Source organism: Osmerus eperlanus, chromosome 5 (genome assembly GCF_963692335.1).
Source record: "Osmerus eperlanus chromosome 5, fOsmEpe2.1, whole genome shotgun sequence".
In the NCBI taxonomy this organism is placed as follows: Eukaryota; Metazoa; Chordata; class Actinopteri; order Osmeriformes; family Osmeridae; genus Osmerus; species Osmerus eperlanus.
Window position 1 is genome coordinate 21,917,686 of NC_085022.1, and position 21,806 is coordinate 21,939,491.

Sequence of the window (21,806 nt, forward strand, 5' to 3'; positions counted from 1 at the left end):
TGACATGTTAGTTGGTTTCAGTTTAGTTGATGCTTTTGTGTAGCGCATTCTAAGTTCTAAATAAATACTTTCTGTATTGTTGTGTTATACATCGCATTTTTTTATGTCTGCATAGATAAAAAGATTGGCTGTATTAGTTGAATTTCCACGAGGCAGTAAAATTCACACAAATAAAGAAAAGACAAGATATTTGTTTAGAAAATAATTTAATATAAACATTCAAGTTCAACATACAAAATAACAGTTGAAGGACTTCTCGGCTCATAGCGAAATACTCTTTAATCATTATATATTTTTGACACAAAAAAAAAACTAAATTGCACATAAGAGAACAATATAGCTCGAAGATTTAACCCGTGACTAGTGATGGGTTTTAAGGGCCTCCCCGTCAGTTCCACAGGGTGCGTCAGCCTCAAATACACAGGACAACGACAGGCCAGAATACGGAATCAGGCCAGAATTTGCAGTCAGACATTTTGTTATTGGCCAATCATTTAAATTTTGTTCTTCTTTTATCGTTTAAAACAAATAGTGAAATAATGAGTCCATCTCTTCTCTAAGGAGACACCAGAACAAACAAAAACATACTGGTAGCAGCCTAGTCTGGTCGGGAGAGGGGAACACCCTTTAAAACACTCAGATACCACAGAAGCCTGCAGTCGTCCGGCAGAACTACTAACCCCCCCGGTAAAACAGATGCCAAATTAATTTGTTTAAAAAGGTGACAATACAAATAACAAACAAAAACGAGAAACAAGTAAAACGTAAAAAGGGAAAGGTAAGACGTCACTTGGCAGGGTCGATACTTACGTACATGATGGAGGCAGATTTAAGAGGTCAGAGTTCAGCACACTCGAGGAGGCTTCTGTGACGCGTGTCCTACGCCGTGTCCCCTGGCAACCTAACCCTGCTCACCTCCTCTCTCTCTCTCTCTCTCTCTCTCTCATCTAAGCAGCAGCCTTTCCATTAGGATGGTCTGATAGGCGCTAGGTTCATTTTATTTTCTCCTTTTGTGTTTCTGAAAGGGGGGGGGTTCACTGAGGGGGTGCAAGTGGGGGTCAGTGATCCTCTCCCGTTTAGCACGAGCCTAAATTTAGGGGCTCATTTAGACTCACTCCCACCTCTTGACACTTGTCAACAAGCTTCCTCAGTCTATCAGTTTTACCTCCTCCCTCTGCAGCCTCAAACAGCAGACGCTGGAAGGAGGGAGAGAGAGGGGGGTGGGAGAGAAAGAGAAGAGGGGGAAAGAAAGAGACAGAGAGACAGAGAGGGGGGGAGGGATGGGGGTAGAGAGAGAGCAAGAGAGGTGGGGGGGGCAAGGGAAGGAGAGAGATGGGGCAAGGGAAGGAGGGGAGGAGAGAGATGGGGCAGGGAAGGAGGGGAGGAGAGAGATGGGGCAAGGGAAGGAGGGGAGGAGAGAGATGGGGCAAGGGAAGGAGGGGAGAGAGAGATGGGGCAAGGGAAGGAGGGGAGAGAGAGATGGGGCAAGGGAAGGAGGGGAGGAGAGAGAGAGATGGGGGAGGGAAGGAGGGAAGGGAGAAGCAGGTGAACATGCGTGCATATTGGCCAGTCGGACAAGAACAAATAAGCAAAACCCCTGTTTTAAGAGGAATGTGTATGTCTGCTTGTGTGTGCGTGTCTGAGAATAGAGGACTGAGGGGGGGACATTTACATCTTTCCACAGGGTGGCACACAGAGGGAGCCTTTGCAGGGCTTGCTGATAGAGAAGTCGCACCTACAAAACAAACGAGGAAACAAACAAAAACAAAAAACACAGCAAACGTGGGAGCGCTGCGTCAGTTGGCGGAGGACAGATGGAGGGGTGAGCGCGAGGGGGGGGGCTTAGTGACTGCTCACTTGTTTACCAACAACACGCAACATTTACATTTCATTTTGTCACCCCTCATATGAAAGGCTGTCATACATTACTTTTTCTTCAACAGTGATAAAACAGCCTGCAGGGAGAAGAATAAGATAGGACAACAACGAAGCGATGATTATGGAACGGCTGAGTTAGCAGCAAACAACAAAGCCCACTCTGACGCACAAACAGGAAGGCGACACAGGGGTCAACAGAGAGAGTTAGACAAGAGGTTTAAGTCATCACACACACAATACAGATCTCTCCTTCACAAGTCTGTAGTCTCCAAACTCCACGTACAGTCTTACTCTCCCTTCTTTCATTCCCCCCCCACCCCCTCCCTCCCCTCCCTAACTCACCTCAGATCTCTGCTTGAGCTCCTTCTCCACAGTGATGGCTCTGAAACACACCAGAGAGGGCTGTCAGCTCAGGTCCCCCCTCAGGTCCCCCCCTCAGGTCCCCCCCTCAGGTCCCCCCCTCAGGTCCCCCCTCAGGTCCCCCCCTCAGGTCCCCCCCTCAGGTCCCCCCTCAGGTCCCCCCTCAGGTCCCCCCTCAGGTCCCCCCCTCAGGTCCCCCCCTCAGGTCCCCCCCTCAGGTCCCCCCCTCAGGTCCCCCCTCAGGTCCCCCCCTCAGGTCCCCCCTCAGGTCCCCCCTCAGGTCCCCCCTCAGGTCCCCCCCTCAGGTCCCCCCCTCAGGTCCCCCCTCAGGTCCCCCCTCAGGTCCCCCCCTCAGGTCCCCCCCTCAGGTCCCCCCCTCAGGTCCCCCCTCAGGTCCCCCCCTCAGGTCCCCCCTCAGGTCCCCCCCTCAGGTCCCCCCCTCAGGTCCCCCCCTCAGGTCCCCCCCTCAGGTCCCCCCCTCAGGTCCCCCCCTCAGGTCCCCCCCTCAGGTCCCCCCCTCAGACCAGGGGCCCGTTCTCCGTACGTCGCTAAATCAGTTAGCTGGATTTGATTGTTGACGATTTGTCATTATCTTGGATTGTTCGGTTCTTCGAAGCTCATCCTGGACTTGCTGTCATAGCAACAGGTCCGTAAGCTTAAACCTGCTAGGGAGCAGGTTTATTTTATGTAAACACGATTATATTGAGGCTTTACAAGCAGAGGTGATACAGGAAGTCTGTCACAGACATGTCTTGTCCGTTTTTACTACAGGAACCTGTTGCAGAAGGTGCAAGAATAATTAGCAGAATTTAACATGAAACCGAATTAATTGCTCATTGCGTGATAGATAGGCTCCTTAAGCACAGCGCGATATGCTAGCCTATACTTTTTGAGGGTGTCATTTACATAATACATTTGTTGAAACCACATCATATGACATTAAACATGATAAATGAATATATGAAAGTATGAAAATAAAAAAAACAAAGGCCTAGCTTACTGTAATAAGCGATAAAACGCGTCACTCCTCTACATTTAATTTGGTCTGCTACTTTTTGCCAGCCCTCTTTCTTGGATTTTGCAGACTTTGAGGTGTTCCCTGGCGTTCTGATAAAATCTTCAAATTCGGAGTAACCTTCGAGCAAGCTGTTGCTCTGTTGGCTCTGTTGTGGAAAAAACAGGGTGCTCATTTTGGCCACGGTGAGCAGCCATAGACTTATGTGAGCAGCCAATAGCAGCGTTGATGATCAAGGTTTCTACTATCGATACATACCCCTTTTAGACCAACGTATAACTCAATCCAGCTATACTAATCATAAACAACAAGTGTGTTCGAAGAACCGAATTAGCCAGATCATGATAAGCAAGATTATGTCATCTTGGATGTGTCATTTGATCTTGGATGTAATAAGCGACGTACGGAGAACGGGCCCCAGCTTCACTCATGGGTTCAGCTAGTATTAGCGCAGGTCCACAGCAGGGGCTTTGGACATTACCGTTTGGAGGGTGAGAAAGTTCGGACTCACATTTTCCAGTTGGCCAGACAGTTGGGAATGCTGGCGCTCAACGTTCTCGCCTGGAACTTCAGATGTTCCACGTTCCCGTCCGTCCACTCCTGGTGCAGCAACCTAAACAACAACACATAAACAACAACACATAAACAACAACACATAAACAACAACAGACTGAGACTAACCGTCTGGACATAACCAGATACCATCTCAGAGGCCAAGTGTGTGTACTTGAGGGCCAGGTGTGTGTGTACCTGAGGGCCAGGTGTGTGTGTACCTGAGGGCCAGGTGTGTGTTTACCTGAGGGCCAGGTGTGTGTGTACCTGAGGGCCAGGTGTGTGTGTACCTGAGGGCCAAGTGTGTGTTTACCTGAGGGCCAGGTGTGTGTGTACCTGAGGTCCAAGTGTGTGTTTACCTGAGGGCCAGGTGTGTGTGTACCTGAGGGCCAAGTGTGTGTTTACCTGAGGGCCAGGTGTGTGTGTACCTGAGGGCCAGGTGTGTGTGTACCTGAGGGCCAAGTGTGTGTTTACCTGAGGGCCAGGTGTGTGTGTACCTGAGGGCCAAGTGTGTGTTTACCTGAGGGCCAGGTGTGTGTGTACCTGAGGGCCAGGTGTGTGTGTACCTGAGGGCCAGGTGTGTGTGTACCTGAGGGCCAGGTGTGTGTGTACCTGAGGGCCAGGTGTGTGTTTACCTGAGGGCCAGGTGTGTGTGTACCTGAGGTCCAAGTGTGTGTTTACCTGAGGGCCAGGTGTGTGTGTACCTGAGGGCCAAGTGTGTGTGTACCTGAGGGCCAGGTGTGTGTGTACCTGAGGGCCAGGTGTGTGTTTACCTGAGGGCCAAGTGTGTGTGTACCTGAGGGCCAGGTGTGTGTGTACCTGAGGGCCAAGTGTGTGTGTACCTGAGGGCCAGGTGTGTGTGTACCTGAGGGCCAGGTGTGTGTGTACCTGAGGGCCAGGTGTGTGTGTACCTGAGGGCCAGGTGTGTGTTTACCTGAGGGCCAAGTGTGTGTGTACCTGAGGGCCAGGTGTGTGTGTACCTGAGGGCCAGGTGTGTGTGTACCTGAGGGCCAGGTGTGTGTGTACCTGAGGGCCAGGTGTGTGTGTACCTGAGGGCCAGGTGTGTGTGTACCTGAGGGCCAAGTGTGTGTGTACCTGAGGGCCAGGTGTGTGTGTACCTGAGGGCCAGGTGTGTGTGTACCTGAGGGCCAGGTGTGTGTGTACCTGAGGGCCAGGTGTGTGTGTACCTGAGGGCCAGGTGTGTGTGTACCTGAGGGCCAGGTGTGTGTGTACCTGAGGGCCAGGTGTGTGTGTACCTGAGGGCCAGGTGTGTGTGTACCTGAGGGCCAGGTGTGTGTTGGTGGGCATGGTGTAGCGCAGCCTCTCCAGAATCAGGGGGTGCTGGGACCCTGGCAGGCAGCTCAGGTAGAGAGACACCACCTGCAGAGAACACACCATGGGGGTTAACACACACATGCATGCACACACACACGCACACACAAAAAACAGTCCATAGAGTTGTAAAACGCATGCAGCAGAATCAGACAGCTTGCTGATGGCGAGGTCGATCTCTGGTAGTGGCCGACAGGGAGGGGGGGGGGGGGGGGTCAGCTGACTTGGCTTCACCTTGTTGTGGAACGCGAAGCAGCTCCAGTAGCGGGCCGAGCTGAACGGAACCTCCAGTCTGGACGGCACCGTAACCAGGCAACGCTGGACGAGATCTGCAAACATCCTGAACTCCCGGCCGGTGGCCTGGGACCCCAGGAACTTACTGCTGGTAAAGACGAGATAACTGGAGAGAGAACACACAGGAGTTAGCTAGGCACCTGCCACCTCCCCCACCCATCTGTGTGGACATGATGTAGCACCACCCAAATACACCTGCAACCACACCCTTCTGACCCTTCACTTCCTTCTGGACTTTCTATATGGACGTTTAGCGTGTAACGTAAGAGTTAAAAGTGTCGGCTAAAGGAATCAGATGGAATCACTGTAACTGCACTGCAGGCCAGAGGAGTTTTCACCTCCTGACCTTCTGCACACAGCCTCTTCACAGGCCAGGGTAGTCTAGTCAGCCTCACATGAGACATCTTTACGTCGCTCTGCTTCTCAAACCCATCATCAGTGTCACCATGGGAGGAGAACACAGGTGTGTGTGAAGGGTAACGGGTGAGGGGTGTAACAGGCAGCGTGTTGAGATGCGGGACTCACTCCATCCAGAACTTGTGGAGAACATCCAGCTGCATGACGGAGCCCAGAGCGCTCTCGAAGGCGTCCACCGCCACCCCAACGCCCCCATGAGCCCACTGCCAACAGCTGGGGGGACAAGAGCTACCGTCAGCCTCTCCGGCCAGGGTCAAGAACGTACTGTTTATGAGACATTTCTCCACATGTATCATCCATCTCCATAAGAAGACTCACCTTCTAGTTCTATCACACTAATATATGAATGCATTTGAGTTTTTACTTATATTTACTGCGATTTATTTTGGGCCTGTTACTGTTGCACAGTCTTTTGCGCACGTCCTATTCGATAAAAGCGTCTGCTAAGTGAATCAAACGTAATATAAATGTGAAGCTATCAGGAATCTCTGTCGCCCAGACCTTCAGCGGGCAGAGTGGGAGCAGAGTGAGTGTCTGTGGGCAGGGGAGAGCAGGCCTCACCAGTGCACCAGGTGGAGGTAAGGCATCTGGTGGGTGATCTGCTCCTGAAGCTGCTTCTTGATGACTGGGCTTCGGAGAACGTCCTCTGTAGGAACACCCAGGATGAACCTGGAACGCAACAACAACACAACAAAACCATCCTTTGAGATGTTCAAAATCCCCCCAAAACTCAGACTGTCCCACACGCCACCACTGGCCAGACACACCACTTGTCCGTTCAATAGTTTCAACAGATTCTGACTGTTAGGCACGCCTGTAACATGAACCACATACCGAAGCACGTCCGCGGGCTGCCGATCACTCTCATCGTTCTGGCAGAAGGACAGAACGAACCCCCGGAACAGAGGCTCGATGATCTCGGGCTTGTCCTGCACAGAGGCCGACAGGAGACGAGAGGACGTGAGTAACGTGAGTCTCCAGAGCACCTTCAGATTCCCCTCTACTGCAGGTAACGTGAGTCTCCAGAGCACCTTCAGATTCCCCTCTACTGCAGGTACAGCCTCACCTGGGTGATGAGGAACTTGCAGGCGTGGTAGAAGATCTCTGCGTTGTGCGGACATTCGGCGAGAGCCCGGAGCCACACTCTCACGGCCTCGTCGCTGTGGCCCCTGCGGACGTGGAGGTTGGCCAGGGCGTCCAGCAGGGCGCAGGACTCAGGGCACGGGGCCAGCAGGGACTCGCATAGCTCCACGCCCTTCTCATAGCTGCAGGACAACAGCAGCACACACGCTTTACTGCACACGCTATTGGATGTACTGTACATACACACTCACAGAATAGACACACACTCAGAACACATGCACACTCAAGACACACACACCGTTCCAGCAGAGTGTTGAGGGTGATGAGGTTGGTGTGGAGAGGCAAGCAGGCTAGTGTCCTCTCCTTCAGAGGTAGTCTCTCGTCTGAGCACTGCCGAACAGCATCTACACAGGACAGAACCCACGTCAGTCACATCTTAACTTCACCAGAGACGTCGTATACATCAACCCCATGTCATGAACCAGTCATGTGTTGCTATCCTGATTATACTATAAAAAATTATGATAGCAAAATAAATCTTGACAAATGCTGCTGTGTAGCATGTCACAGCTGAACCAGTACTGAGAAATACATCCCGTTTACAACACATTTGTTCAGGACACGTTTTCATCCAAAAGCAGCGACTTACAATGCTTTCAGAAAGTACAATCAGAATCACGCACCTTGAAACAGGGCGACCAGGATGTCTGGAGGCGTGCTGATGTCCTGCTGGGTGATCCAGGGCAGCATCAGGGGCTCTGTGCTGACCAGCCTGGAGGGGTTGGAGTCGGCCGGGTCGTACAGGCTGGCCGGCAGGCTGTCGAACTCTGTCAGGTGGATGTAGGAGAGCCAGGCAAGGGCGCGGTCGCTGACCGTCAGGTGGTCCGCAATGCTCCTCCCGTTGGCCGACTTGAGAGCACTCTGGAACGGAAAATGATGTTTGGCTGTTCCGCAGTATGTTTCTGTTTCAGTCAGTCTAGTATTCTGATATCTACTGCCCTGTAGCCTGGAGTGTGATGACTAACCTGACTAACCTTCTCGGTTTGGAATCCCCAAACATGTTTTTGTGGTAACTAAGCTAAATATTGAAGAGTTAATGACACGACTAAGGATTCGTACTTCAGTAGTAAATGATGTGTAAGGATTCTATCCAAGGAATCCTAAGTAGTGTGCCTCCTCCCGAGTGTGCAGTGACCGGGCAGAGGGACCCACCTGGAGGAAGGCCAGGGCGCTCTGCATGCGGCCCGTGAACAGGCTGAGCTGGACCCTGTACAGCAGGGCCTCCAGCAGCAGGAAGGACAGCTTGTCTGTCGGGCTGCTGGCCGCCTGGCCCAGCAGGAACCTCAGCAGGCGCTCACACACGTAGTCCTTCCCCTCGAACGAGCTCTCCAGGCTCAGGTACTGCAGAGGGGGAGAGAGCCAGGGGCGGGATTACACTTGACGGGCCCTGAATAGGGAGAGCTCAGAGGTAGAGCATGTGAATATGGAGAGCAGGTGAATATGGAGAGCTCAGAGGTAGAGCATGTGAATATGGAGAGCAGGTGAATATGGAGAGCTCAGAGGTAGAGCATGTGAATATGGAGAGCATGTGAATATGGAGAGCTCAGAGGTAGAGCAGGTGAATAGGGAGAGCTCAGAGGTAGAGCATGTGAATAGGGAGAGCTCAGAGGTAGAGCATGTGAATAGGGAGAGCTCAGAGGTAGAGCAGGTGAATATGGAGAGCTCAGAGGTAGAGCATGTGAATATGGAGAGCAGGTGAATATGGAGAGCTCAGAGGTAGAGCATGTGAATATGGAGAGCAGGTGAATATGGAGAGCTCAGAGGTAGAGCATGTGAATATGGAGAGCAGGTGAATATGGAGAGCTCAGAGGTAGAGCATGTGAATATGGAGAGCAGGTGAATATGGAGAGCTCAGAGGTAGAGCATGTGAATATGGAGAGCAGGTGAATATGGAGAGCTCAGAGGTAGAGCATGTGAATATGGAGAGCAGGTGAATATGGAGAGCTCAGAGGTAGAGCATGTGAATATGGAGAGCTCAGAGGTAGAGCATGTGAATATGGAGAGCTCAGAGGTAGAGCATGTGAATATGGAGAGCTCAGAGGTAGAGCATGTGAATATGGAGAGCTCAGAGGTAGAGCATGTGAATATGGAGAGCAGGTGAATATGGAGAGCATGTGAATATGGAGAGCTCAGAGGTAGAGCATGTGAATATGGAGAGCTCAGAGGTAGAGCATGTGAATATGGAGAGCTCAGAGGTAGAGCATGTGAATATGGAGAGCAGGTGAATATGGAGAGCTCAGAGGTAGAGCATGTGAATATGGAGAGCTCAGAGGTAGAGCATGTGAATATGGAGAGCAGGTGAATATGGAGAGCAGGTGAATATGGAGAGCTCAGAGGTAGAGCATGTGAATATGGAGAGCATGTGAATATGGAGAGCTCAAAGGTAGAGCATGTGAATATGGAGAGCAGGTGAATATGGAGAGCAGGTGAATATGGAGAGCTCAGAGGTAGAGCATGTGAATATGGAGAGCAGGTGAATATGGAGAGCTCAGAGGTAGAGCATGTGAATATGGAGAGCAGGTGAATATGGAGAGCTCAGAGGTAGAGCATGTGAATATGGAGAGCAGGTGAATATGGAGAGCTCAGAGGTAGAGCAGGTGAATATGGAGAGCTCAGAGGTAGAGCATGTGAATATGGAGAGCTCAGAGGTAGAGCATGTGAATATGGAGAGCTCAGAGGTAGAGCATGTGAATATGGAGAGCTCAGAGGTAGAGCATGTGAATATGGAGAGCTCAGAGGTAGAGCAGGTGAATATGGAGAGCTCAGAGGTAGAGCATGTGAATATGGAGAGCTCAGAGGTAGAGCATGTGAATATGGAGAGCAGGTGAATATGGAGAGCTCAGAGGTAGAGCAGGTGAATATGGAGAGCTCAGAGGTAGAGCATGTGAATATGGAGAGCTCAGAGGTAGAGCAGGTGAATAGGGAGAGCTCAGAGGTAGAGCATGTGAATAGGGAGAGCTCAGAGGTAGAGCATGTGAATAGGGAGAGCTCAGAGGTAGAGCAGGTGAATATGGAGAGCTCAGAGGTAGAGCATGTGAATATGGAGAGCAGGTGAATATGGAGAGCTCAGAGGTAGAGCATGTGAATATGGAGAGCAGGTGAATATGGAGAGCTCAGAGGTAGAGCATGTGAATAGGGAGAGCTCAGAGGTAGAGCATGTGATTGCAGATGAAGCTGTTGTCCTCAGTTGTTGTAGATGTTGTCCTTTGTATTCTGCTTGTATTTGACCCCTGGCTGCAAAACTATTTGACATTAAGTGGGCCAGTAAAGATAACCTTGCTTAAGGTCGCAGGTTCAAATCCCTCCCTTTCGCTTTGGATAGAAACGTCTGCTAACTGAAGACATTGTTCTGACATGATTATCAGAACTAAAGGCTGTGTTATGGGAGGTAGACGTGGAGAACCTACCGTCCACCACACTTGGAAGTCGGCGGCGTGTTCCACGGCCATCTCACACATCTCCTGCACCTCCGCCCTGGCCCCGCGCCGGGAGAACAGCCGCAGGTAGTGGCACCAGATCTCAGGGTTGTCCCGGTTGTCCTCCAGAGCGCGGGACAGTGTGTTCAACGCTGCGTCCAAACACTCCGACGACGATCTGTGGGAAGAGGAGAAACGTACCAAGCATGTTATACAAGCACATGCCCACGGTCTGCTCTATGAAAACACTGTACTATTCACTGAGAGGAATGAATCCACGGTGGACATCTCAACGTACGTGTCTTTCTGGCTGAGGTACTTGAAGGCCAGTTTGATCCAGAGCTGCGTGTCGCGAGGGCTCTCCAGGACGCTGGTCTCCAGGTTGGAGATGTCGTCGGTCTCGCTGGTGAAGTAGCGCTTGTCCTCGGGCAACACACACACGTCCAGCGAGGGCAAGCGGGTCTTGGAAACATCGTCTGTGAAAGACAATGATTCAATCGGACAGTGGTACGTTTTTCTACGGTTATGTGAAACAAATGAAGATGTAAACATGTCTGATGGTATGCTGGCCTGGGAAGCAGCTCAGGTTGGATTTGCTCTGGCACTCGTCTGGACCCCCTCAGACTGATTTCCAGCCAGCCTGGCCTGGCCTGGCCTGAGCTAATCATAACTGTGTATCTAATACGGGGTGGGTTTGATATGATGACTGTACATGCATGTCATTGCTCTGATTTGTTGGACGTCTGTGTAATTGCTTCCAGGGGCATTCCGGTCTGCGCCTGGTGATAACGCCACTTAGAAATCGAAAATGCCAGGATGATGGTGCGTACTTCCGATACTTAGACCCCAAGATATATGATAAGGAGTAATAATGCACTGAGACTGGTACAACACAACACAAACAATGATCAGATTAGAGACACAGAGAGAGAAATACATAGAGAAAGTGAGAGAGAGACAGAGGCAGCCAGTGAGGGGCACAGACAGAGAGAGACGGACAGAGAGAAAGAGAGACAGACAGATAGAAAGAGAGACAGACAGAGAGAAAGAGAGACAGACAGAGAGAAAGAGACAGACAGACAGAGAGAGAGACAGACAGAGAGAAAGAGAGACAGACAGAGAGAAAGAGAGACGGACAGAGAGAAAGAGAGACAGACAGAGAGAAAGAGAGACAGACAGATAGAAAGAGAGACAGACAGAGAGAAAGAGAGACAGACAAAGAGAAAGAGAGTGAGTCTCTTCTGCCTCAGACAAACCGACTGACCATATTTGACGGCAGCAGTGCATCCCTCCAGGCCCTCGTCCCCGCTGTCGTCCCCCGTGTTGGGGCTGGCCTGCCAGGACGGCTGGGGCCTCCACGTCCTGGTGTCCTTACAGGTGGTGAAGGGAGGGACTGGGAGAGGACAGGGAAGAGGCCTGCCGTTAATCACTGATCATTTAACAATGTTTGATCTATACCCTGCTATATCAGCTCATGGGGCAGACGAGAGACTTCTTCAACAGTCACCAGACAGCAGCCTTAACAAGCAAGGTTCCACTGAGGAGATGTTACTGGGAGACAGGAGAAGAGGACGATTAGTCTCTTACTATGTCGCTTGCTTTCGTTCACTTTGCTCACTAGGAGGACGGCTTTCTGGTCCATCCCCATGCGGTCTTTGTTGGCCCCAAAGAGTTTCTTTATGTACTTTTCTGTAGACAACAAATTAAGAAAATATACATAAAGACACTTCGAATGTGATAGGTTTGTTGAGAGAAAATAATCTAGCATTTCTGCTCTCTGATTAAATCAGTTCCTCATGTGATTAAATCGCTACCCATATCTAATGGTGCAAACAGAACTTAGGTCAGTGTGAACAAACACCTGTTGCGGCGCAGATCTCATAATTGTTGCTGCTGTCTGAGCAGCCAATCAGAGGGAGGTTGTAGGACAGGATATCCTGGAACAGCTGGTTCCCACTAAAGGTGCAGTTCCTCATGTGCTGCCTGAAACACAACATCATCAGGTGACTGATTAACAAGGAATATGAATAAGATGAAGGGGAATGAGGCAAACGCAGGTCCACTCAATCATTCTCATTTGATTCATTTAGCAGCAGATGCTTCTATGAAAAGCGACGTCCACATAGCTCAGGTGGTACGGGCAGCAGGACACTGCGAGAGTGGAAGAACCTGTCCAGCAGGACACTGCGAGAGTGGAAGAACCTGTCCAGCAGGACACTGCGAGAGTGGAAGAACCTGTCCAGCAGGACACTGCGAGAGTGGAAGAACCTGTCCAGCAGGACTGTCAGCCGCTCAGCGGATCTCACCACTTGCAGTCGTCATCGTTGCATGTTCCCGTCAGGTCGAAGCGACAGAAGCACGTCCTGGCCTCTATCGTGTTGCTGAGGGTCACCGAGCTGAGGGACATCTTCTCCTTTGTTCGGAAGTACGGACTGAATCTGAAACAAGATAGCTGACATGGTGAGAAGACCTGAAACTGTTCACGTTCCTTTCCTTTGAGTCAAGTCCAGAGCAGAGGTGTTACCTGTAGGATCTGAAGACCAGCAGCGGGCTTCTGTAAGATCCAAAGGGAACTGGTTTGAGCTCCGCTCGGCCGGTCTGCGGCATCACGGCCTCAACATCCACCGCCAACACCTGCATATTTAAACACGCTTACTAACAGCAGTGTGTTCAGTGGGCTGGGATTCTTTTAGGGGTTTACAAATCGCAGATTACACCAGACCACCCCATATCATTAAGATAAGAAGCGTCTACTAAATGAGTAAAACATCAATGAAAAGGCAGAAAAGAAGCAGTTAATCCTGGATCCGTGAGGGTTACCTTCTCTGAAGGGTTCCTCTCCTCCCAGCCCCCCATGGTCCTCAGCTCACCCAGCAGCAGGTCTCCCAGCCTGGCCTGGCAACCATCAACAACAATCAACAACCATCAACAACCATCAACACCAGAAGCAAAAGTGACATCATTCCAAGTTTGCTCATTCATGGAAAGAAGGTTGACAGCAATAATTTGATTGGTCATCGGTTCTCTGCCCAATAGCAATTCTACCCAAACTAAGGACAGACAAAGGATTGATTGATTTATCTATGTCTATTGACATTTGATTGTAATGTGGTGGGAGTCAGGTGGCTGAGCGGTTAGAGAAGCGGGCTAGTAATCTGAAGGTTGCCAGTTCGATTCCCGTCCGTGCCACATGACGTTGTGTCCTTGGGCAAGGCACTTCACCCTACTTGCCTCGGGGGAATGTCCCTGTACTTACTGTAAGTCGCTCTGGATAAGAGCGTCTGCTAAATGACTAAATGTAAATGTAATGTAAATGAATACATGTAAATCTACTAGTTTACACTTATTTACACTCTGTCTGTCAAGACAGCATTTCATTACCCCAGGGAAGGGGGTTGAGGTCAAAGGTCTGTAGTCTCGGGCCCTAGCCCTGAACAGATGAGAACTACACGTGAACCCACATGTAGCTCGGAGGTAAGAGAATGAACCTGCTTACCTGCTGTTGGTGCTTCAGCCTGAGAGCCTCCACGTCCAGCCCCAGGAACAGCTCCGACGGCTCTCCGGACCCGACCGGCGCCTTGGTCGGTTTCACCGCCCCGTCCTTCGCTGCCGAGCCGGCGGGCAGCTCCAGCTTGGGCTTGGTGGAAGCGCCCGGCTCCGGGAAGGAAAGCCGGCGGCTTCCCCCGGTGGCGCCGGAGGGCACGGCAGGTTCCGGCTCGTTCCCGTCCTCGGCGTCCTCGCTGTCCAGGGTCAGCATGTCCTGGGTGAGGTCGTGCCGAGAGGGCTGGGGCACGGGGAAGGGGCTGGGGGGCACGGGGAAGGGGCTGGGGGGCGGGGGTGGAGGGGTAGGGGGCCGCGGGGGGGTGGAGGGCAGGGCGGGGGCCTCGGGGGCGAGGCCACGGTGCCGCAGGGCCTGGGCTTGTTTCAGCTTCTGGATCTTCAGGGCGTACTCAGACTCCAGCTGCTGCAGACGCTGCTTCTGGGCGATGAGGTCCGCCAGGTAGCGTCCAGAGCTGTCCACACGCTGCAGCTTCCAGGGCTGACCAACAAACACACACCACATTTACATCTTCATTCAGCGGATGCCAGTGTCCAGAGTAATGTACAAACAGTGCATGTAGAAAGCACAGAAGAACAGAAGTACATAGTTCGTCCAAAGAACGGTGCAAAGAAACCAAACGTCAGTTAACCGTCTGGTGAACAGAAAAGAACGACACACACCCAGACAGGACACAAACCCGAGCACACTTTGTAACATGAAAGCAGCAATTGGCTGAAATAACCTCCAGGCTTGGTTGAGCTGAGGTACTGGTGTTAGGAGGAGCAGGCCAGGCAGGTGTTAGCGCTCACCTGGAGAACGCTGGTGTCAGCTCGGCGTTTCTGCCCCCTGCCTGTGGCCGCCTGGGCCTGGGTTAGCTCCCGCTCCAGCCTGACGCTGTGGTTCTTCTTAATCAGCACACGGTGCTCCACACGGTTCACCTGGACACAGGAGACGACCATCACCCACACAGGAGACGACCATCACCCACACAGGAGACGACCATCAACCACACAGGAGACGACCATCAACCACACAGGAGACGACCATCACCCACACAGGAGACGACCATCAACCACACAGGAGACGACCATCACCCACACAGGAGACGACCATCAACCACACAGGAGACGACCATCAACCACACAGGAGACGACCATCAACCACACAGGAGACGACCATCACCCACACAGGAGACGACCATCACCCACACAGGAGACGACCATCAACAACACAGGAGACGACCATCACCCACACAGGAGACGACCATCAACCACACAGGAGACGACCATCAACAACACAGGAGACGACCATCACCCACACAGGAGACGACCATCAACCACACAGGAGACGACCATCAACCACACAGGAGACGACCATCAACCACACAGGAGACGACCATCAACCACACAGGAGACGACCATCACCCACACAGGAGACGACCATCAACCACACAGGAGACGACCATCACCCACACAGGAGACGACCATCAACCACACAGGAGACGACCATCACCCACACAGGAGACGACCATCAACCACACAGGAGACGACCATCAACCACACAGGAGACGACCATCACCCACACAGGAGACGACCATCAACCACACAGGAGACGACCATCACCCACACAGGAGACAAAAAAAAAAAAAATAATAATAATAATGTCAGACACCGACCTGTTCCTGGAGCTTCTTGAGGAGGGTCCTGTTAGCGCTGACAATCTTCTCAGACGCCAGCAGCTGCTCCTTCAGCTTGAGAACCTTGCCCTCCGCAGCCTTCAGAGACTCCTTCTTCCTGCTCTCCTGTAGGAGCAGCTGTCTCAGGACGGCCTCGTCTCTCTGGAGCAGCTCCCTGGAACACCGGCAAACACATGGTAAACAAGGGGGGCCAGGATAACAAGGGGGGCCAGGTAAACAAGGGGGGCCAGGTAAACAAGGGGGGCCAGGATAACAAGGGGGGCCAGGTAAACAAGGGGGGCCAGGTAAACAAGGGGGGCCAGGTAAACAAGGGGGGCCAGGTAAACAAGGGGGGCCAGGTAAACAAGGGGGGGCAGGTAAACAAGGGGGGCCAGGTAAACAAGGGGGGCCAGGTAAACAAGGGGGGCCAGGTAAACAAGGGGGGCCAGGTAAACACGGGGGTCCAGGATAACAAGGGGGGCCAGGTAAACAAGGGGGGCCAGGTACACAAGGGGGGCCAGGTAAACAAGGGGGGGCCAGGTAAACAAGGTGGGCCAGGATAACAAGGGGGGCCAGGTAAACAAGGGGGGCCAGGTAAACACACCTGTGCTTGCTCAGCCTGTCCTCTGCTTCGCTCAGGCAGAGCTCGGCAGCTGCCTTGGCAACCAGGTCCGCCTCAGAGTCCGACCCGGCCGGAGACGCCACGGCGCCCTGGTCCTTCAGAGTCTTCTTTTTCTCCCGACTAGGAGGGAAAACACCGACCACATTAAGCCTTGTGCTGCCTTCGAGTCACATGACCCGAAGGTTCACAACAAACCATCGTTGTGTTGCGGCAACTTTACCAAATACAAAAACAAATAAAAAGCATTTTCTTTTAACCTTCACGATGTGGGGGGTCTGAGACAGCCCGACAGTTAAAAGAAAATGCTTCACTTAGTTTTTTATATGCGGTAAAGTTGTCGCAATACGACGGTGGGTCACAATGACTGATGGGTCAGAATGACCCGAAGATAACACAAGGGTTAAGCTCCTCCTTCTCATCAGGCACACTGGAATCCACTCATTCTCATGTGCAATCTCTATTACAGACTACAGTGTATGGCATCGTCTACACGAGAGGTCAGTACGTGGACAAGTGGAGATACTGGCCCATACAAACACGGTGCCTGGCTAATACAAACACGGTACCTGGCTATCTCCTCTCTCAGCAGGCGGTACTCGGCCTTCTTGGCGGCGGGGAGGCTGTCTGGAGCCCTCACAGGGTGGTTCTCCTTCTCTGCAGCAGCTTTCGGCTTGGCAGCCTGGGGTTCCAGAGGAACAAATTATCATCCCACACAAGCAGGAGTTTATACACACAGGGCTCCGAGCATCTTCCGTATGTTGCTTTTGATAAGTGTGATCAATGAGTGACAGTAGAAAAGGACTGAGGTCATTGGTTTAAAAAATAAATAAAAAATGGCCACTCGCCTCCACCGTCCTGCGGGCCTCCTTGATCATGAACTCCAGCCCTCCGAACACGGAGGGCGTGGAGCTGGACGCCTCCTGCTCGTCTGAGTCGCTGTCGTCAGAGTTGTTCAGCTGCACCACTACGGTTTTGTGTCTGGGGAGCTGAGAACACACAAACACACACACTGAATTCCAAAGTGGTTTTACACATAAAAGTACGACAACTATTCAGAACATTGTGCTTTTTAACAAGAAGAGAAAGAATAAAAGTTATGTAGGTGACAAATAAATGTCATGTAAAATGTAACTATGTAACATGTAGGAAGATGTCGTACCACCAGTGGGACTCTGGGGACGTGATGGCCGCGGGCGAACTTGCTTCCGCGGGACTGGGTCAAGACGTTCAGACTGGCGATGTTCAGGCTCACTGTTTGCAGGTTCCCCCGTGGGGCAGGCAGTGGCAGGGAGGCGGGCGCGGGGACAGGAGACGGAGGCCCGCTGTCGGACGTCTCCTGGGAGAGAGAGAAGGAAGGATTGAAGAGGGGAACACTAAACACACAGAGAGAGCACCAGGGGTTGTGTTTATGGATACACGTCTGCAGAACTCCAGAGGGATCAGGGAATCATGGATCACTGGAAACCAGTCGTTCTACACAGAGAGGAAACGCTTCACTTCCTGTGGCGCCACAAGCAGTGTACCTCTGGCGCATTGACACGCTTGTTGGCCATGGACATGAGGCATGTCTCCCTGAGCAACATCTCCTCCTCCTCTTCCTCGTCCGCAAACGGGGGCTTGGGGGGCTGGTCGTTCTCGTCCAGCGGGGGGGCTGGCGGGGGCGGGGGTGGGGGCACAGCCGCGGGGATGACAGACAGGAAACGCTGGCCCGAGTCCTGCAGAGACAGGGCTGATTAATCTCAGGTCAATACGGTTCTTCAACCTCAACTGTTCATGTGTCAAGGGCTAGAACGTACCATTCTGTATTCGGGAGAGTCCATTGTGAATGGATTGAGCACGGGGAAGCACAGAGCGTTGTCAGCAAATGGGTTGTGTACCGGGGACGGTACTGAAAGAGACAGGAACCGAATGTTACAGTTAGACAAATGTCCATGATTCACACTTACAGTATCAAAACATACCCTGATTAAGTAAAGCTTTCTCAACATATCACACACATACAGTTTGTCATAGCGATTTAAACAATGTCAGGTGAGCTGTGTGCTCACCTGGGGAATTGGTCTCACTGTCAGTATCCATGGCAACCTCGTCGTAGTTGTCGTACTGGTACAGGTTGCCTGAGGTGTCCAGTCCCTGTTTGCTCACTGACTTCCGCTCGTTGTCCTTAGACTGATGAACACACATTCAAAACCATATCAGCATAATGTAGACCAGGGCCTGGGTTCATCGCTAGATATGATGTTGCTGTTACACTAACCACTGTAAGAACTGTACACTTTATTAACCCCAAAAGAAATCCAAGACTTGATCTTTGATTATCTGATGCACTTGCTTTGGATAAAAACGACATAAACGACTATAGGAGTCAATGTAAGGTGTCACCTTGCTCCTGGTCTGCCTCTTGCCCCCAACCAGCTTCATGAAGCGGTTGTACTGCTCATCCTGGTTGGACAGGTCCCGGATCTTCCTGATCTCCTCCTCTCTCCTCCGCCGCTCCTCCTCCACCTCCCTCCTCTCCTCCTCCACCTCCCTCCTCTTCTCCTCCACCTCCCTCTGCTGCTGCAGCTTCCAGGTATGCAGTTGCTGTTTCCTGAAGGCCTGCTTGGCAGCCGACCCTGGAGGAATGAGGGGGAAGGAGGGAAGACGAGAGACAAAGAATTTAGTATTTAAAAATGTCAGAAGCTGCTAGAAAACCCAGGCTGTGTTATTTGAAGATGGTTCCAGTAATGGAGGATCCTACCTGGACCCTTGTCCCCCGGGCTGACAGCCTTCCTCCCTGCCTGGGGCTTGGCTGGACCTTTACCCCTCTCCCCTGGAGCCCTGGCCCCAGCCTTGGCCCTCTCCTGGGGCTTAGCCAGCACCTTGGCCCTCTCCTGGGGCTTGGCCAGCGCCTTGGCCCTCTCAGCTGCAGCGGAAGAGGCTGACCGCGTGGTAACACGTCCCCGGTCGGGAGGCCCGGCGCTGGGGGAGGCGCTCTTCTCCTGGGAGGCCTTGGCAATCCTCTCCTTGCTCTCCTTCATCACCTGCTGCTCCTGCTGTTGCCACTTCCTGCTGGCGGACTGCAGGGCCAGCAGCCGCAGCTGCAGCTCCGAGAGCTCCTCGTCCTCGTCCTTCCCCTTTCCCTTCAGCTTCACCTGGGGAGCGCAGGGCTGGGCACACACGGCTTCTGTGAGAAACTGCTGGGGACCATTTTTGCTCAAATGTTGTACATTTGATTGACTGGCATTGCTAGTTCTACTGAAATGGTCAGAAATTGAATGAGGCGATGCGCAGAGATGGCCGTTTCCCAGCAGGCAGAAAGACGGCTGTGCTGTGAACAAATTAATCAAGAACAACATACGAAATAAATGAGATCCGAGCTACTTACTTTGACAGGGGACGGAGGGGAGTCGTCTGATTCGCTGCAGCACATGCCTGCGTTTGTCTTGTCATCTTCTCCCTCTTCTTTTCCTTCCTCACCTGAAAGTATGGTGCTTCTTTATAGCAAAACTATAATAACATACATTCTCACCCAAATACTGATGGGATCTGAGGTTACGAAAAGCATTTTTGAGTAAATAGTGGCAACATTTTATTCTTACGCACCTTCTGAATTGGCAGTGAGGTCGATTGGGCCTTTCTCTTCCACAACTCCGGTCTCCTCGACACTCTCCTTTTCAGCTTCCTGGTCGCCATCCCTTATCTCCAGCTCTGATGGTCTGGTTTTAAGAGCATCCAACTCGGCAGGTTTAAGGAGTTTCTGGCGGAGAGGCTTGAGGGGGAAGGCTTGGAAGGCCTTTTTCTCCGCTCTCTCTGTGTCATCAGCTGCATCGTCGCTGGGAACAGTGTTTGTGTCGGCTACTGGGTCGACTCTGGAAATACTGACTGAGACTTCAGCCTCTTTGGAAGGTGACTCATCAGGTTTTAGAGCCATTGTTTCCTCTTTCCTAATACATTCCAGCTCCAACTGAATCTGCTTGTACTTTGAGAGCAAATCCTCAAAGCTCTCGTCAACCCCATTTTCGGTTTTGGCAACATTATGAACTGGTTTCCTCATCTGGTTCCTCGCAAATACTTTGTCTGAAGATAGTAGGTCAAGGAAAGACTTAGGTAATTGAAGTGGTCTTCTGGTGTCATGTAAGCCCCCCCGCCCCCCCCCAAAAAAAAACAAACAAACATTAGGCTTTAAACTATAACTGTATTACAGTATACTCTACGTACAAGCCCATTTCTTCAAAAAAATCGACATGATGACTTACAATTAGGCCTATTTCTTGCTACAATTATTGTTAGCAATTTAATCCACATAAAATACAGTCGTCAAAGGACAAGGCTAGTGTAATATGGCTAACGTTATATGTAATATACTGACGTTAAATATTCTAGCAACACGTTCATGACATGTCAGCCACAGCCTTGACAAACCACGTCATTCCCCGTGTTACCTTACCATCTAGGGACATACAAGCCGGTTACATACCAGCCGATGTTGTGCCAATTAGCTTACTTAGACATTTTTGTTAGTTATTAAGAATCAATAACAAAGGATACTTCTTGTGGGAGATTCTCTGATGTTGTTGTGATTCTCCCCGGACCCATAACGACCCGGGGGAGCTCTCCCAGGTTCTCTTCCTCCAGCAAGCAAGTCTCCCCAGCCTACTCTGTCCCAATCCCCGTGTCCTTCATTTGGCTTCCCCCGATGTCTAAATCTTCCCAAGGCACTATGACTTCGTTCCCAAAAGCTAGAGCGTGGCCTCTGGTCTGGCCCCAACGGTAGTCCCGGTGGTGGTGGTCGGTCTGGTCCACTGGGTCCCCCTTGCTGTCGGTGATTTATGGGAAAGGGACTGTGCAAGTGAGGTCCGCGGTTGTATGGCATTAATAGTCGAAAATCCTGTGGTATAAGCGAAGGTAACATGTGCGGTTTTTGCTTCGATTTTCGTGTACGTTGTGAATTAGGGATCGTTCTACTACTAGGCCTTAATCCCTGCTGTACAAGCACCTTTTCCTCGGTTTCATCATCGCATATCTCTCCGTCTTCGAGCTCCCCTTCTTCTCTCGGAGACAGATTGCTCGGTTTTAAATCCATTTTGTAGCCTAGTACAGCTTGATCGTTACGTGTAAAGGTAAACTCACTACATCTGTCTATAATTACAAAAGCGGACCCATTAATAGTAGAGCAAAGATGTTTAGAAGTATTATGATCAATAGCACAGTTAGCTAGCTAGCCTGTGCGCTAGCTTCGCCGTTCTTACTTCCTGTGGTTTCGCTTACCAGGAAGTGGCGTAATATCCCCCTATGAGAGTGTCCGTGGTTGCATTCCAATACCCTTACTGTCATCAAAGAACTTATATTGACTTATATATACTGCTTAACTGCTTAACCTATATATAGTGCTTCTATGCTATTTGCTGTCATTCAGTAAGCCAGACAAAACTTGTGTTTGTCTTTGTAAAGAGCACTTTCTAGTTCAAGTCTTTTATTGTCAGATGCACAGAACAACACAATGTCAGACTGGGCACTGAAATTCTTAGGACAAAACAACGCGAAGCAACCTGGCATAACATGACACATCTACCCCAATG

General features: G+C 51.3%; 1 protein-coding gene across 1 annotated transcript; it reads right to left on the minus strand.

The window, feature by feature from the left end:
* Positions 1–195: 195 nt before the first annotated feature.
* LOC134021642 (zinc finger C3H1 domain-containing protein-like) lies at positions 196–21,522 on the minus strand. The gene is made up of 36 exons (XM_062462675.1): positions 20,776–21,522; positions 19,831–20,304; positions 19,613–19,704; positions 18,986–19,421; positions 18,628–18,860; positions 18,294–18,414; positions 18,042–18,133; positions 17,769–17,960; positions 17,405–17,581; positions 17,091–17,231; positions 16,812–16,924; positions 16,228–16,365; positions 15,624–15,798; positions 14,758–14,886; positions 13,904–14,446; positions 13,228–13,302; positions 12,932–13,041; positions 12,714–12,845; positions 12,269–12,390; positions 11,995–12,096; positions 11,672–11,800; positions 10,706–10,883; positions 10,399–10,585; positions 8,144–8,332; positions 7,615–7,852; positions 7,230–7,335; positions 6,915–7,113; positions 6,683–6,777; positions 6,410–6,517; positions 5,957–6,061; positions 5,372–5,537; positions 5,085–5,185; positions 3,765–3,866; positions 2,221–2,260; positions 1,673–1,735; positions 196–1,196 (listed from the first exon to the last, which is right to left on the minus strand). Exons 1-36 carry the CDS (start codon positions 21,308–21,310, stop codon positions 1,077–1,079), a joined length of 6,258 nt encoding a protein of 2,085 aa, XP_062318659.1. The 5' UTR covers positions 21,311–21,522; the 3' UTR covers positions 196–1,076.
* Positions 21,523–21,806: the final 284 nt, after the last annotated feature.